At 37.2% G+C, this 17,897-nt stretch overlaps 1 protein-coding gene across 1 annotated transcript in view; it reads right to left on the bottom strand.

Moving 5' to 3' along the window:
• Window positions 1–17,897, bottom strand: part of MYO9A (myosin IXA) — a 301,060-nt gene that overhangs the window by 163,939 nt on the left and 119,224 nt on the right. Inside the window, 1 exon segment of the mRNA XM_017895809.1 lies at window positions 6,367–6,488. Within this exon segment, the coding sequence (XP_017751298.1) occupies window positions 6,367–6,488 (122 nt within the window).

The following is a 17,897-nucleotide window of genomic DNA, read 5'->3' as shown; positions in this document are numbered from 1 at the left end:
AAAAAGGAAAAAAAAAAAAAAAAAAAAAAAAAAAAAAAAAAAAAAAAAAAAAAAAAAAAAAAAAAAAAAGGGTATATAGGACAGAACATCAACATTTATCACTGTCATTTGCCTTTTGCATATAAGAAAACTGAGGACTAAGGATATTACGAGATCTGCCAAGGGTAGTTTTGATACATACAGTTGTGATACTATAATTATATACATATATGTTTTCATCCATGGTTCCTGGCTCATAACTCCCATAGCCCTTGATGTAGTCTTTTGTTATAATGTTGGGGTGTACTAGGCCTCAGGAGCAGGCCTCAGGAAACAGAATCTCTCTCTCTAACCTTCTTCTGTACTCCTTTTACCTGCCCAAGGGAGGCCTCAAATATGATTGCAGATTAAAAGACCCTCATTCCAGAAAGGGTCCCTCCCCATATTCTGAAGGAAAAAATGCTGCACAAGAAGCCAAGAAGAATCTGGACAGACAGGCCTTGCTGGGTTTCCCACTCAGTCTATCAGTATGAGATCATGTTCTTCTGTCCAATCACATTTCTACACCATTGTCAATAATGCCTATGTAATGAAGCCTCCATAAAAACCCAAAAGGACAGCACTTGGAGAGCTTCCAGATAGCTGAACATATGGGTGTTCCTGGAAGGTAGAGTACCCAGGAAGGACATGGAGACTCTCTATTCCTTCCCCCATACCTTGCCCTACACATCTTTTCATTGTATCCTTTGCAATATCCTTTATAACACACTGGGGTAAATCTAAGTAAGTGTTTCCCTGAGTTCTGCAAGCCACTCCAGCAAATTAATTGAACTCAAGGAGAAGGTGGTTGGTCAGAAGTTCTGAAAGAGTAGACTATTCACTGGTGTCTGAAGGTGGACTGCGGTGCAGTTTTGGGGACTGAGTCCTCGATCTGTGGGATCTGATGCTACCTCCACATAGATAGTATCAAATCTGAATTAGAGGATACCCAGTTGGTGTCCACTGCTTGCTGATGGGGAAAACCCCACACACATTTGGTCACGGATGTCTTCATGTTGACTGTTATGGTGTGCGAGCAGAGGAAAACATGGTTTTAATGTTTTTCCCAAATAACTGTATCAGAGAAGTGAGATTTGCTAAAAAGGCCCTGGCTCACTGAAACATGTGGTTTGGGAAGAAAAAGGATAAAAGGGTAGATGATGAGAAACCTTTGTTCTGGTGTGGCCACACGGTCACCCAAGGTATGAAGCCACAGTTGCTATGCTCAGTTATTAAAGATAAAAGTTATCAGTGGAATTTAGAGATGGTTCCAACTCCTGGGGAACTGGTTCACTGGCTGCATAAGGAAATGCAAACTAATAAGAAAAAATGAATTGGCTGTTATAAACAAACAGCCATAAAACTAGCTATTATAAATAAATAATCCCTTAATTATTTATTTATAATAGCTAAAATGAAATTTAAAGAGAGTACTGTGTTGGTCCTTGAAGCTGGATCAAGCTCAGATCTTAGTCTGTTTGAGCTCAGGCTGTTGGCCTCAAAGACACCCTCCAAGGACAGAATTGTGCAGGGACAACAAAATACCTCTGAGACATGTGGTTACCAAGAAGGTAGTCAATGTGGAAGAAGGGCAAAAGGAAGTAACCACAGAAACTGGAGGGCATAGTGTGAAGGAATAGTTTCATTTTGTAGATCGCTATCATTAGCTTCCTAAAGAACCTTTACTAAAATGGATTATGAGAGTAACTACATTAGGGGCAGTAGCTTTGGTTTTAAATGCTACAGTGGAAAACATGTTTGGGTTGATGTAGGACACACAGCTCACTACTAAAGCAATCTCAGACATCTATACATGATTGAGACACAAAGGAGGTTATTCCCAAGGGAACAGATAGCATAGTGGACTGAATAAAAGCCACTGTATGATCTTTTTACTCTGGGAAGGAGGATTGCCCAACTCTCCCAAGAAATGCCAAGCAGAACCACCCAGATGAAGCAGCTGATATGCTTCATATGCAAGCTACATAAGACTAGTTTTATGATAAGGATATTCGCCCAATGAATATGTCTGTTACGTATTCATGGGGTTACAGTAAATGCCATAGTTAAGGGGGTCCCTTCTACATGGGTCCATTAAATGAGCAGATATGGGGGTACTACAGCAGTGCTGAGAAGGGCTAAATCTAGACATTCCTCTTGCACCTTCTCTCAAGCACAAAATGCCAGTAAGAACTGTTCTGTTTGTCAGCAAGAGAGTCTGAGACTTCCAATGGCTATGTGGCAGTTTCCCTGGTGGGAAGACCCTGAATGTAGATGGTAAGTGAGACCGATGCTGGTAACCCTGGGGGGCTACAAATGGGTCTTGACAGGAATAGTCACTTACTCTGAAGTGAGCTTTCCTTACCCAGTGGAAGATGCAAATGCTCAAAGTGCCATTTAAAAAACAAAAAACAAACAAAAACCAGAAAATATTGCATGGATTTGGACAACCATCATCTTTTCAGAATGAGAAATACATTGTATAACCTACAATGTCCAACAAAGGGGAAAAAAAAATCCTCCTCAGAGTAACAGTTTGATGAAGAAGTAGAATGGGCAATTAAAACACTGGTTGTCTAAAACAGGGGAAGATAAAAGAATGAAGGGCTGGTTTGCACACTTTCATGAGTGTGTGCTCACACTCAACATTAGTGGGACTAAAGGAGCATCCCCTTAGATTTTTCTTATTTTCCTGGTTCACCTGGGAAAGAGGGGTTGGGGAGGATGCTGGTATGACTATCCAATTCTTGCCAAGGGAGGAGTACACCGGTATAACAACTATAATTTTTTTCTTCCCCAGATGACCTCAAAAAGAAAAAACTTTTTTTCTCTCCCCTACCAGATGCAGTGGTCCTAGGACGAGGGCTGCAACTGCAAGCGCTGGAAGCAGGGATGATTTCTAAGCAGGAAACTGTAACTACATTTTTAAACCTTAAGTCAAAATTCCTAAGGGCATGATGGCGATGGGTTGTACCTTCACTCTATCTAGCAAAATTGGGGCTAAGAGTGAAAGCAACTATTTTTCCTGGCCATCAAAACAGCTCACTAGTTCTGCACCCATGTAATTTACCCTATCTAAAGGGGAGTGGTACTGAGGAGGAGGTACTTGCTAGACCAGAATTGTTGTTTGCAATCTAACCACCAGCACAGTGGCGATTCTTAATGTACCTTCCAAAGGAGGAAAAGTTTGGGAACTAATGGAGAGGAGGAATAGTAGCTGAGGGTAAAGATATGAATAAATGGGTTATACATTGAGGGAAATCCAACATTACACTAACACATTTAAAGAAGCTCAGAGCAAGAGATGACATTGTCTTTTAGCTCAGTTATAAGAGATGCTCGAAAGGTAAAAGTTGTATGTTTGCGGAGACCGCTCCTGCTTCTAGAATCTGACAAGATTGAAAGGAAGTCTGCAAACTTGAGTGGTCTCTCCCTGGGAGACATATTCATACAATACGATAATGAACTGGACTAATTACTAATGACTGAATGGGATTCTAGTAATGCAGCAATATGTTTGAGTTGTATATTCTTTTGATGATGTAAAGGATCCATGTTTGAAAGCCAGGGCGTGGCCTGTGACATGATTTTATCTTTTATATGTGTGTGTGTGTGTGTGTGTGTAGGTTTTCGTCCATGGTTCCTGGCTTATTAACTACCATAGCCCTTGGTGTACTCTTTTGTTATAATGTTGGGGTGCTTTAGGTCTCAGAAGCAGGTCACAAGAGCAAGCTGCAGGAAACAGAATCTTTCTCTCTAACCTCCTCCTGTCTTCCTTTTACCCGCCCAAGGAAGGTCTCAAATCTGATTGTGGAGCAAAAGATCCTCATTCCAGAAAGGGTCCTGCCCCATACTCTAAAAGAAAGAATGCTGCACAGAGAGGCCAAGAAGAATCTAGACAAACAGGCCTCACTGGGTTTGCCACTCAGTCTATTAGTATGAGATCATACTTTTTGTCCAATCACATTTCTACACAGTTGTCAATAATGCCTATGTAATGAAGCCTTCATAAAAACCCCAAAAAACAGCATTCGGAGAGCTTCTGAATAGCTGAACATGTGGGAGTTCTAGAGGGTGGTACACCCAGGGAGGACACGGAGGTTCTGTGCTCCTTCCCTTGTCCTATGCATCTCCTCACTGTTTCGTTTTCCCTGAGTTTTGCAAGCTGCTCGGGCAAATTAAATGAACTCAAGGAGAAGCTAGTTGGTCAGAAGTTCTGGAAGCATGGGTTATTGGCTGGTGTCTGAAGGTGGGGTGGGGTGCAGTTTCGGGGACTGAGCCCTCGATCTGTGGGATCTGATGCTACCTCCAGGTAGATAGTGTCAAATGTGAATAGAGGATACCCAGCTGGTGTCCACTGCTTGTTAGTGGGGAAAAAACTCCACACATTTGGTCACAGAAGTCTTCTGTGTTGATTACTGTGGTGTGAGAGTAGAGGAAAAACATGGTTTGAGAGTTTTTCTGTAACAGTAGTTATAGAAATGGGATACAAATCCTGGACTTCTGACTCTAACACCTAAATATTACAGAGAAGCAATGCAATACTTCAAAGCACAAGTTTATTAGTCAGAAATATATGACAGGTTTGAATCTCAGGTCCCCCATTTCCTACCTATATAATCTTTTCTCTTGGATTGTTTCTTAAATGTTTTTTTCGTTACTATAAAATTCCCCAAACAAAAAGAAGTGCTTATCATTGCATTATCAACCACAACGGTTCTCAACACTGAATATCAAAATCACCTATAAAGCCTTCCCAAATAAACATATACCAGAGGTAAGGTATACAAACAGTGAATTACAAACCTTACAATTTTATGAGAGATAATAATTATGTTGGGGCACACAGAGTAATGCAAGAAACTTTTACAAAACTCTGGACAGAAAATTAAGGTACTTTTTACTTGTGTTAACAACATTTTAATTTCTTTAGATTAATGGAAGTTGACTAGTGATAGAGTAGGTCAGAGTGACACTAAACTGTTAGCAGTCTTTTTGTTAGTTTTTTATTCTACCACCTTACACAATCATCTTACCTCTAATAGTAAATCTTCAATACTTTCTATCCTGTTATAATGAATATGAAATTAAACTAGAAATCAGGAAAACAAACTCAATTTCTAAATTTTTTACTAAAAGTCATAAAACTTCACAACCTCCTCATCTCAGTTTCTCCAAATCTAGATTTGCCATCTCTTAGGATAATCAACTATATTTTATAGATTGTTGAGAATACTCTGAAGAATGTTACATAAAGCATTATTTCTTTCTTTTTTTTTTTTTTTTGAGACGGAGTCTCGCTCTGTCACCTGGGCTGGAGTGCAGTGGCCGGATCTCAGCTCACTGCAAGCTCCGCCTCCCGGGTTTACGCCATTCTCCTGCCTCAGCCTCCCGAGTAGCTGGGACTACAGGCGCCCGCCACCTCGCCCGGCTAGATTTTTGTATTTTTTTAGTAGAGACGGGGTTTCACCGTGTTAGCCAGGATGGTCTCGATCTCCTGACCTCGTGATCCGCCCGTCTCGGCCTCCCAAAGTGCTGAGATTACAGGCTTGAGCCACCGCGCCCGGCCATAAAGCTTTATTTCTGAAGCATATATTTAACTCAGTTACATTGAACAGTGTTGACAAGGAATAGTAAATAACTGGCAGATGTTGCCACTTACACTGCACGATCATGGTAGACATTACTAATTTACCATAATATTCTTTTTTCTGTTTTTTCGGAGACAAAGTCTTGCTCTGTTGCCCAGGTTAGACTATAGTGCAGTGGCGCCATCTTGGCTCACTGCAACCTCTGTCTCCTGGGTTCAAGAGATTCTCATGCCTCAGACTTCTGAGTAGCTGGGATTACAGGCCCGCACTACTATGCCCAGCTAATTTTTGTATTTTCAGCACAGACGGGATTTCACCATGTTGGCCAGGCTGGTCTCAAACTTCTGTCCTCAAGTGATCCTCCTGCCTTGGCATCCCAAAGTCAGGAGATTACAGACATAAACCACCACGTTCGGCCTATCACGGTATTTTCTGCTAAACATGAAAACTGCAAACACATCTCATACGTGAAGTTCAATTTACAAAGAAAGAAACATGTAACCAAAAAAACAAATTCAACAAGTCTGACATCAATGTGTATAGAACAAATATAGAAGAAATTAAGATGAATTCAAGTAAAAAATGAATTCAAGTAATGAAGTCCATCCTAATTACCTAGAAACACACAGATATAAAAAAAATTGTACACACACACAAAAAATTGGCTCTTTATTTGGTAATGTAAGAAAAAAGTTTAAACTTAAAAGACATAAAAGCCAAAACAGCCAATAACAAAATTGAAAAGAGTCACACTCACTTGCTTTCTTCATCCAAAAGATGAAGCAGTCCTGTTGGTTTTTTGCTAATAAGATTTATACAGCAGGTATTATCAATGTAATCTATGTTGTGCCAGCTGATACCTTCAGTTCTATATTCCTCCTAGAAAAACCAAAAAACAAAATAACAATTTATTCATCTTGCAGAAAACAGTTATATAATATATATTGAAAAGCTTCTACCCTGCTTAAAATTCTAAACTTTTCAAAAATCACCAATCCACACAATGAAAGAATGTATAATTTCAGTTGTACAAATCTTAATACAATGTATTTGTTTTCTCTTAAAAGGACATGCCACAAAATTTGTTAGAATCCTAGTTCTGAGTTCATTCTAATCAAAATGTAGGGCTGGATTTGTTTTAGTCTTACTATCTGATGACTCCACTAAGTAAAAACATACAATGAAGAAAGAAGGCTAATATCTTCCACATGACTAAGTCATCAAAAAGGACTGTATTTCCTAGATTATCAACAATGAATTTAATGAAACAATTTCTGGGAAAAGTGGGACCCCATCACCCTCCAGTAATTATATGGAATTCATACACACTTAACTTTGGCAAAATAAAGTCCTTAGGAAATTTTTTTTTTTTTTTAAGAAAAGGTTTTGAATTCTAGGGTTAAAAAACTTGAGGTTCAGGTCTTGAGTAACTACTTAAAATCATCTTACAAAGCACTCCATTTTTTCTTATTCTTTCATGTACTGAGATATATTCTTTTATTCATCCCTATGATACTTTTACTTTTTAGATGGTTTTTTTCAGGAAAAATGCACCTGAGAATGTAAAGAAGATATGTTTCTGCACTGCAGTGATATTTAGGCATCAAGTAAAATATCCCATGTACCTAATTGTTTTAGCATTCACTTACAGTACTTGCACAAGTCAACTGCCAATCTGCAAATAGTGATTTTGAACTTCTTTTTTGTTGCTCTTTTTGATTTTGAAATTCCATCATTCTTTCTGTATTCATTATTATCCAGTAAAGAAGAATAAACCCTAACATAAACTATAGTTACTCTAACTAGGAAAGGTAAATACTTAATTCTTTTATTTTAATGAACAATTCCACATGTAAGAAATTGTCATATAAAGGTCACTCTCAAATGGTAGTAAGAAAGGGATTTCCTCCAATCTTTTGCAGCATGAAAAATATACACACTAGATAGTATGAGCATAATGATTTTTATAGGCATTACTAGAAGTCCAAAAGTCCTCCTCATCATCTCTTCCCAAGGACTATCCAAACCCTCCAACCTAAAGTTAGCTTCTATTACAATTAATAAGATTCCCCTATTTATAAATAGTATCTAAATAGAATCACATAACACATATTCATTTTGTCTCTCTCTTTTCTTTTTTCACTCAACTAATGTTTCAGAGACACATCCATTTTGTTGGATGTACCTAAAGTTCATTCATTTTAATTGCATTGTGAAACAACACAATCACTCAGCTACATATTGTCTATGGCTACTTTCTCAATGTAACAGCTGAGTTGAGACATATGGTCCAAAAAGCCTTAAAAGATCTGGCCCTTATAGAAAAAGTGTGCCAAACTCTGCTACAAAGCATTAGTTCCAAAACTTTAATGTACAACGGAATCACATGAAGGGCTTGTTAAAACACAGAGTATTGGGACTCCAGCCCCAGAATTTCTGCATAAGTAGGTATAGAGTACTTAGAATTTTCGTTTCTAAAAAGGTTCCAGGTGATGCTGATGCTACTATTGAGGAGAGAGAAGGAATAAACTTTGAGAATCACCGCTGCAGAGTATTCCATTGTATCTGCATACAGTAACTTGTTCACCCATTTTACTTTTTTCTTTTCTTTTTTTTTTTAAGAGACAGGATCTCTCTTTGTTGCCCAGGCTGGTCTTGAACTCCTGGCCTCAAGCAATTTCAAGCAATCCTCCCACAACACCGGGATTATAGGCACAAGTCAAGTCCCACTCTACTAGTGATAGACACTGCTCTTAATTCTAATATTTGGTCATTAAAAATAATGTCTTACAACCATTTCTGCACAAAATTTTTGGTGTACATTTATACCTACTTTTTCAGTGAAAACACAGGACTACAAACTACATGTTTAACCACAGCAGATACTGCCAAATAGCATTCTGAAGTGGTTGTGGCAATTTACATACCCACCCCAGTGCATGTCCCTATAGACATCTCTCTCCAATACTTGTATTGCCTTGTCTTTTTCATTTTAGTCATTTCGGTGAACGCCTACTGGTATCTCATTGTGATTTTAGTTTTGATTTCCCTGATGAATAAATAACAAAAAACATTTCCCTATGTTTACTGCCCATTTGGATTTCCCCTTGTATGACGTGCTTGTGTTTATGATAAAAACTCTTGGCTGGGCACAGTGTCTCACACCTGTAATCCCAATGCTTTGGGAGGCCTAGTTGGGAGGATCACTTGAGGCCATGAGTTTGAGACTAACCGGGACAACATATTGACACCCTGACTCTACAAAAATAAAGAAAAAAAATAGCTGAGCATGGTGGTATGCACCTGTAGTCCCAGCTACTTGGGAGGCTGAGGCAAGACGATCTCTTGAGCCTGGGAGATTAAGTCTGCAGTGAGCTATGATCGCACCACTGCACTCCACCCTGGGCTGCAGAGCGAGACTCTGTCTTAAAAACAAACAAGCAAGCAAAACTCTCATACAACATTATTGCTTTGTTCTTAGTCTCAGAGGAAAAGCAGTCTTTTTCATTCAATAAGATATTAGTTGTATGTATTTTGTAGATGTCCTTTATCAGAAAATTATTTTCTACTCCTACTTTAAAAGAAACAAAGGAATAGCTATGCAGTTTCATCAACTGCTTTTTATGTATCTCTAGAGATAATTGTGTTTTCTCCTTATTGACAGATGATTACATTGCTTGTTTCAGTTAAATGTAAAGCACATGTTGAAAAAAAAAATCTCCCTTTGGTTACAATGTATTATTCTTTTGTACATATTGATGGATTTTGTTAATATTTGTTTAGAATTTTCGTATCTGTGTTTATGAGTGAAATTGACTTATAATTTCCACTTCTAATGTCCTTAACAGATGTGTGTGTCATTGTTATCCTGGCCCCCTAAAATGTATTGAGAATTGTTTTTTTTTTCCATTCCACCTAACAGTTTATGTCAGACTGATACTATTCCTTCTTTCCATGTTGGTAGAATTCACCAGTGGAGCCACCTTGGCTTGCAATGTTCTTCAGGGAAAGGTTTTAAGTTACATATTCAATTTCATTAACAGTTATAGGAACAGATTTTCTATTTCTTCTATGTCAGTTTTGAAAAGTTCTTTTGTTCGTATCATTTGGTAAGTCTACTGACATAAAGTTATTCAATGTGTTCAACTATCTTTTTAATATGTGTAGGATCCAGAGTAACACCCTCTATCATTGGGATTTTGGTTATTTATATCCCTCTGTCTGTCTCTCTCTCTCTCTCTCTCTCTCAGATGAATTCCTTGAGAGGTTCATCAATATTATTAGCCCTTTCAAAGTATTACTTTTGGTTTGGTTGATCCTCTCCCATGGTATATTTGTTTTCACACTTTTATTAATTTCCTCTTTTATTTGTATTATTTCATTTTATCTACTTTCCTCTGGTTTAGTTTGCTGATCTTCTTCCCAATTGTTGACAGGGATCACTGATTTTAAACAAAAATCTAAGAGCTATGAAATGTTCCTCTAAGTATAGCTTTAGGCATTTCCCACAGTTGTAACATGTAACATGTCATTAAGTACAATGTATTTTCTAATTGTTCAACTTCTAGGCTATTTAGAATACTTCTTAATTTTTAATCACATAGGTATTTTTCAGTTATTTTTTAACTATTGCTTTCAGGTATAATTTTATTATGGTATTAAAACCTGTGTCATTTCAATCTTTGGAAATCTGACTTTCGTTTTATGGTTCAGGATATAAACAAATTTTGTAAATATTCCATGCAAACTTGAAAAAAAAGTGCATTCTGCAGCTGTTGATGCAGTGTTCTATGCATATCAGTTACATATTTGATTTTTAAATCTTCTATATCCTTAATTGATTAGGTTCCAGGCCTAAGGGCAGGAAACTGACATTCTGCTCTGAAGGACAGTCAGTGATGGATGCCCACAAAGGCACTAATTTCATCTTCTAGATATTTTAAATCTTCTGTATCCTTACCAACTTCTTCAACAGTCATTCTATCAACAAGTCAGCATGGTATGTTAAAACATTCCACTATGATGGCAAATATATTTTTCTTCTTCGAGTTTTATTTATTATTGCTTTATATATTTTGAGGTTATGCTATCAGGTACTTACAAATTTTCGACTGTATACTATTTCCCAAGGAAGTGAATAATGCTAAAGGTTAGCATTATTAAATATTCCTTTTTATCTCTAGCAATGCTTTAAATATGATATTAATATAGCTACAACTGCTTTTTTTCTTAAGGTTTGCTAAATCTTCGCTCATACTTTTAATCTTTCTCTATACTTATATTTAAAATGTCTCTCATAAGCAACAATCAATTTAGTTTAGTTTTGTATTATATCCGGTCTGACAATCTTTAGCTTCTAGTTCGGGCAATGAATCAATTATATTTAATGTAATCACTAATATTTGTCAGATTAAATCAAACATCTTACTACTTGTTCTTTAACTTTTGTGGCATTCCTTTTATTTCTTGCTTTCTTCTGGATTGAGTATTTTTACTTATCCTCTATATTTTTTTAAGTTTTATATTATTTTACTATTTTTGGCAATTCTAGAAAACATGTATCCTTAACTTATCACTAACAGAAATAATATCTCTGTAACTTAAGCATTTAATACAAAGATCTTAGAGTATCTTAAATTCTCTTTACTCCTAACTCTTACTGTCATGTCTTTTAGTTATATTTAAACATTAAATAGTTCTGCTTTTCTTTTCTTTTTTTTTTTTTTTGAGATGGAGTCTCGCTCTGTCACCCAGGATGGAGTGCAATATTACGATCTCGGCTCACTGGAACCGCCCCGAACCCCTCCCAGGTGCAAGCGATTCTCCCGCCTCAGCCTCCTGAGTAGCTGAGATTGCAGGCACCTGCCACCATGCCCTGCTAATTTTTGTATTTTTAGTAGAGTCGGGGTTTCACCATGTTGGCTAGGCTGGTCTGACACTACTGACCTCAGGTGATCCACCTGCCTCAGCCTCCCAAAGTGCTGGGATTACAGGTGTGAGCCACCACATCCAGCCTAAATAGTTCTATTTAAACCATAAAAGTTATTTTTAATTTTGTCTAATTAATATTCATTTAGTTTCAACAACTTTTTTATAATTTTCATTGCTCTTCATTCCTTCCTGCACCTGAGCTATAATCGGAAATAATTTACTGCCTAAACAATATACTTTGGTTTCAAGAAAAATATGCCATTGTCTCCTAGCTTCCACTATTTCCACTGAAAGGCTGACTGCCAAGTCTTATTGTTGCATCTTTAAAGATAATGTCCCTGACTTATGATGATTCAACTTTACAATAGGGTGAAACTGTCATAATTTCTACAAACTTTATCTTTGCCTAGGCTGGTGGTATGTGGTACATAAGATATTCAACGTTTTTACTATAAAATAGGTGCTGTGTTAGATGATTTTGCCCAACTGTAGGCTAATGTAAGTGTTCTGAGCACATTTAAGGTAGGCTATGTCAACTTATGATGCTTGGTAGGTTAGAGGTATTAAATGCATTTTTGACTTAAAATATTTTCAACTTGGCAAGGAGCATCTGCAGTCTCTGGTTTCCTCTAGCTGCTTTTTAGACTTTTTTCTTTGTCTTTGCTTACTATAATCTTCTAGGTATAAATATCTTTGTATTTAACATGCCTTGGGTTCTTAGAGCTTTTCAAATGTATGCTTGTTGGGTTTTTGTGTGTGTGTGTGTGTGTGTTTTGACAGTTTCAGAACATTCTCAACCATTATGTCTTCAAATATGGCTTCTAACTTATTCTATGTCTCTCACACACATCTTTCCAAAATTCCTATGGCACAAGTTAGACCTTTTCACTGTGGTCTTAAGAATATAAGTATCTTTCTTATCTTCATTCATTAGGCTCAGTATTTTCTTCTGGTCTATCTTCCAATTTACTAATGTTACTAACCTGTATGTTACTATTAAAAACCATCTGCGTCTTTTAATTTCACAGTACTTTTAGTTCTAGGTTTCCCCAATTTGGGATTTTAAAAGCAATTTGTAGTTCTCTAATAAAATGTTGAACCTTATTTTAAAACTTTCTTGAAAGCATGGTTACTTTCAAGTCCATGTCTAGTGCTAATATCATTGGCTGGATGCACTGTGGTACTATTATCTCATTTCTCTTGGGATTTTGTTGTTGCTGTTGAGATGCAGTCTCACTCTGTCACTCAGGCTGGAGAGAAGTGGCACAAACTTGGCTCACTGCAACCTCCACCTCCTGGGTTCAAGCAATTTTCCTCCCTCAGCCTCCCATATAGCTGGGATTACAGGCAAGTGCCACCACGCCCGAGTAATTTTTATATTTTTAGTAAAGATGGGGTTTCACCATGTTGACCAGGCTGGTCTTGAACTCCTGACCTCAAGTAATCCACCTGCCTCAGTCTCCCAAAGTGCTGGGATTACAGATGTGAGCCACCATGCCCAACCATGTTTCTTGTGGTTTTTATTCATGCTAGTTTGCCTCCATGTATGTCTTTATGTCTCTGTCTCTCTCTCTCTCCCCCTCTCTCTCTCTGTCTCTCCCTCTCTGTTTTGGACTGTGTGTTAGATCCTGTATATGAAAAATTATAAAGATAATTTTAGCAGTTGGATGATGTCTTCTTCTAGTGGAGACTGTATTTGCTCTTGGCAGGTGGCTAAGAATACCACAAATTTTATATTATTTTAACCTAATTGGGAACTGAGATGATTTTAAACTGGGCTTCAGTCCATATGATGCCAGGTTTACTTCTGGTTTACTTTTGTCTGACATATAACCCTTTGGGGATCTCAATCTAAAGCCTATAGGAATTACCAAGGGCCTCTTCCTTACTTTTATGTCAGGAGAAAACTCTGCTCAATTCCTCATACTCTCAAGCCTGACCCTTTTAGAATCAGAAACACTACAAAAATAACAAAATGTCTCTAGGAACAAGGCAGCACCCAAATGCTGAGCTCACTTCCCTAGATTTTTTTTCTTATGGTCTAGGCCCTGTAAAACTTATTTGAAGGTACTCCAATGCCTTCAAATATATGTTGTTGAGGTTATTTGGTTGTTCTCCAAGGTAAGGTTCATCAAAAGTTTCTAGTCTGACAAAACAGAAGTAAAATGGGTGAAACAAAAACTTGCTAGATTATGAGCTCCTCAAATAAGATCCCTGCACTGTAAATTTTCTATCTTCTATGCTTAGCACATTGCCTGGCACACAACTGTTGTTCAATTTACTGATGAATCAATAAAATGAAGAATAATTATCAGCAAGTAAAGAAAAAAGAGGGCAGTAATACAAATAACAGAAAACATACAATTGGCCCTCCATATCTGCAAAAGGTTCCACATTTGTAGATCCAACCAACCACATATCAAAAATATTTATAAAAAATATATAAACTTAGAAATGAAACAGTATAGCAACTATTTACATAACATTTACAATGTATTAAGGATAAGATACTGAGAGATGATCTAAAGTATACTGGAGAATGTGTATAGATTATGTGCAAATACTGTGCTATTTTACATAAGGGACCCGAACATCTGTGGATTTTGGTATTCTTCAGCAGGGGGTCCCTAAACCAATCCCCTGTGGATATGCAGGGATAGCTGTACTTTCAAATATCAGAAACCTCTTTGGGTCTGTCTCTTAGTCTACATTATAGTCTCTACCACTACCTTGATTCAGTTCAGAATCACTCACCCATTCTACAGTCGTGTGCCACACAAAAACATTTCGGTCAAGGATCAACTGCATATACAATAGTGATCCCTAAACTCATGAAAAATTTGTATTGTCTACCAACATCTTGATCCTGACCCTGTGTAGGCCAATGCTAATATGCTATGGTAATATGTATGTATACATGCTAATATGTATGTACGTGTCTTTGCTTTTAACAAAAAAGTTTTTAAAGTTTTAAAAAAAATTTAATAAAGGGCTTATAATTATATAAAGAGAAAACATTTTTGCAGTTGTACAATGTGTTTGTGTTTTAAATTGCTACTACAAAAGTAAAAAAGTCAAAAAAAGTTCATAAAGTAAAAACATTACAGTGGGCTCAGGTTAATTTATTATTACAAAAAGAAAAAAATAAATAAATTTAGTGTAACTTAAGTGTACAATGTTTATAAAGTCTAACTAGTATGTGTACAGTAATGTCTTAGGCCTTCATCACCACTCACCCAACATCTCACTCAGAGTAACTTCCAGTCCTGCAAGCTCTAATCATGGCAGGTACCCTATGTAACTGTACCATTTTTTATCTTTTATATTGTATTTCTACTGTATCTTTTCTATGTTTAAATACATTTAGACACACGAATACTTACCACTGTGTTACAATTGCCTACAATATTCAGTGTAGTACACCGTACAGGTTTGTGGCCTAGGAGCAACAGGCTATATCATATAGCCTAGGTGTGTAGTAGGCTATCCCACCTAGGTTTGTGTAAATACACGATGATGTTCATGCAACAGCAAAATCACCCAATGATGCATTTCTCAGAACACATCCTCATCATTAAGTGACACATGACAGTACTTCAACTAGTTCATAGATTTTTCTCCTTCTTTCCAGTTCACTGCTCTTCAGTCCAATTCAAGTCCTCTGCTAAATATACTTCAAATAGCTTCTCATTGTCTGAAAAATTCTAATCTTCTCTGCATGATATGTAAGTCCACAGTTTTAGGTACAATGTGTATGTTACCTTTGCCTAAAATATCTTTTCCCATTGACAATCTAGTGAGCTCCAGCTCACTATTTGAAGCTATATACCAGAATCAACCCTGGAAAATTTCTGCAGCTTTCAGGTAGTTCCAATCAACCTCATCCTTTGTGTAACTACTTTACCTTATATCTGATTTCAGCATTTACATCCTGCATGGCAATTATTACATCTCTTTCCCATCCTACGTGCCTATGTACTCCTTTTGGACAAAATTTAGAACCAAACCACAGTTATTATATTGAAGATTTTTCCTACAAATGTACCTGTGATACTATATCTTCTTTTTAAATATTTTAACCTTAACTGATTATATACTCAACTGAACTTAACAAGTAATCACTGAGTCACTGAGTACCCATTTCATACCAGTTACCAATGAGGTACATACAAATAAGACACTTGACAAGATTCTGAACCATAATTGCACCACATTGCCCAAAATGTTGATATTCAGGGTAGCAAGTAAATGAGAATCACCCATCTTCCAAGTAGTTTTGAACACATTTTCCATAAACTCTACGGTTTTTTATTTTTATGTAATACATTTATGGTCAAGGCATTTCTTCTGGTTGGCTGTCTAATCTAGACTTCTAGAAAAGAGTAATTTCAGTTTACAATAAAGAATGCTTGTCTTTTTCAAAAGCAACTTAACCAATGTTCTGTTTAATGATCCATAGAGCAACTGATGTTCTGCTCTGCAAAATATAGAACCCAGACAACAAAATGCATTCCCTCACTCTTTTAACACATATATTTATCTGCAAGAGATAAAGAATATTAATTTAGTATGATTTAAGTAAGAGTCTTGGACTGAATCAAGAGACATGGATGGCAATCCCAGCTTAGCTTTTGGTTAAAAGAAAATATTATAGAGCCAGAGTGTTAAGGTTTGAATACTGGTTTTAGACATCATCTAAAAAACTAGAATAAAAACAGTACTGACTGATAAATAACACTACATAACTCATAAGTGTTAGCTAATATTATAACAAATAATATTATTTTTCCAAAGCTCTAGTGTAGCATCTAGCTAAAAGGTTGTATGTTTAAAACTTTAAGCATTCATCAAGTTGGCCAGGACTAATATCGTCATGTTATTGTTAACCAGCCATTACATCCTTTAAGCAAAATAGAGGCACTTTTTTTAAAAAGTTCTAACAGAGAGCAACAAGATCCAATGATAGGAGACTTGATGATATAAAGATCTTTTCTCCTCCTTTTCTGTAGACCTGCTAGCTGTTGTAATCTTTCTGTTTATTCTCTATTCTTAACCATTTCCCTTGATTCAGTTTGATGAAACCTGTGTCTGCCTATGTCCTCACACACAAATTCTGGGGTACAACGTAAACCTATTACTGATTTCAACCTGAGTTTGGAGAAAACGTCCACATTTTGTTTGACCCTACCTTTACCCCAATAATTCTCATGGAAACTGAAAGCCCATTATTTTCTTTGAGACAGAGTCTCACTCTGTCGCCCAGGCTAGAGTACAGTGGCACAATCTCAGCTCACTGCAACCTCTACCTCCCGGGTTCAGGCGTTTCTCCTGCCTCAGCCTCCTTAGTAGCTGGGATTACAGGCTCCTACCACCACGCCCAGCTAATTTTTGTATTTTTAGTGGAGATGGGGTTTCACCATGCTGGTCAGCCTGGTCTCAAACTCCTGACCTCGTCCATCCACCTCGGCCTCCCAAAGTGCTAGGATTACAGGTGTGAGCCACTGCTCCCAGCCGAAAGCACACTCTTTTTATACTAACTTAATCAATCTTGAGATTCTCATAAGAAATACCTAGTTACCCATCTTGGTCTCTCCATACCTAGTTTCTTTGTATCTACACTCTGTATTGACTTGAGATTCTGTTAATAAGCTCCTCTATCCCATCCTAGAACTAAGAGACCAAAGCAATCAAACAAGCATACAGTTGGCCCTCCATATCCTTGAGGAATTGGCTCCAGGACCCCCTGTGGATACCAAATCCACAAATGCTCAAATCTCTAATATAAAATGGCTTAGTACAGTCAGCCCTCTGTATTTGCAGGTTTGTATCAGTAGCTTTGTATCAGCCATGGGTTGAATGCTTGGATATAAAACCCAAAGATAAGGAGGACCGATTGACTGTACTTAGGATTACAAACAGTGACCAAGCCCATGGTAGCAATTAAAAATTAACCATTGTTTCTAAACCCCTGTGTGAAAGAAAAAAAAAAGAAAAGAAAAAAACAATCAACACCAGCAATAAAAGCAAAACAAACACACACATCTTTTTATTCAAAGGTTCATTCAAGGCCAGGCGTGGTAGTTTGTGCCTGAAATCCCAGCACTTTAGGAGGTCAAGGGAGGAGGATCGCTTGAGCCTAAGAGTTTGAGACCAGTCTGAGCAACATAGTGACACCCTGTCTCTATAAAAAATAAAAACAAAAATTAGCTGGGTGTGGTGACGTGCACCTGTGGTCCCAACTCTTGAGTGGCTGAAGTAGGGGGACTGTTTGAGCCCCAGAGGTCGATAGAGTGAGCCAAGATCAAGCCACTGTACTTCAGCTTGGGTGACAGAGCAAGAAGACCCATTTCTAAAAAA

The sequence above is a fragment of the Rhinopithecus bieti genome, unplaced genomic scaffold, assembly GCF_001698545.2.
Source record: "Rhinopithecus bieti isolate Rb0 unplaced genomic scaffold, ASM169854v2 scaffold_27022, whole genome shotgun sequence".
In the NCBI taxonomy this organism is placed as follows: domain Eukaryota; kingdom Metazoa; phylum Chordata; class Mammalia; order Primates; family Cercopithecidae; genus Rhinopithecus; species Rhinopithecus bieti.
The sequence above is the reverse complement of the archived record's forward strand: the minus strand, read 5'-3'. Positions and strand labels throughout refer to the sequence as shown.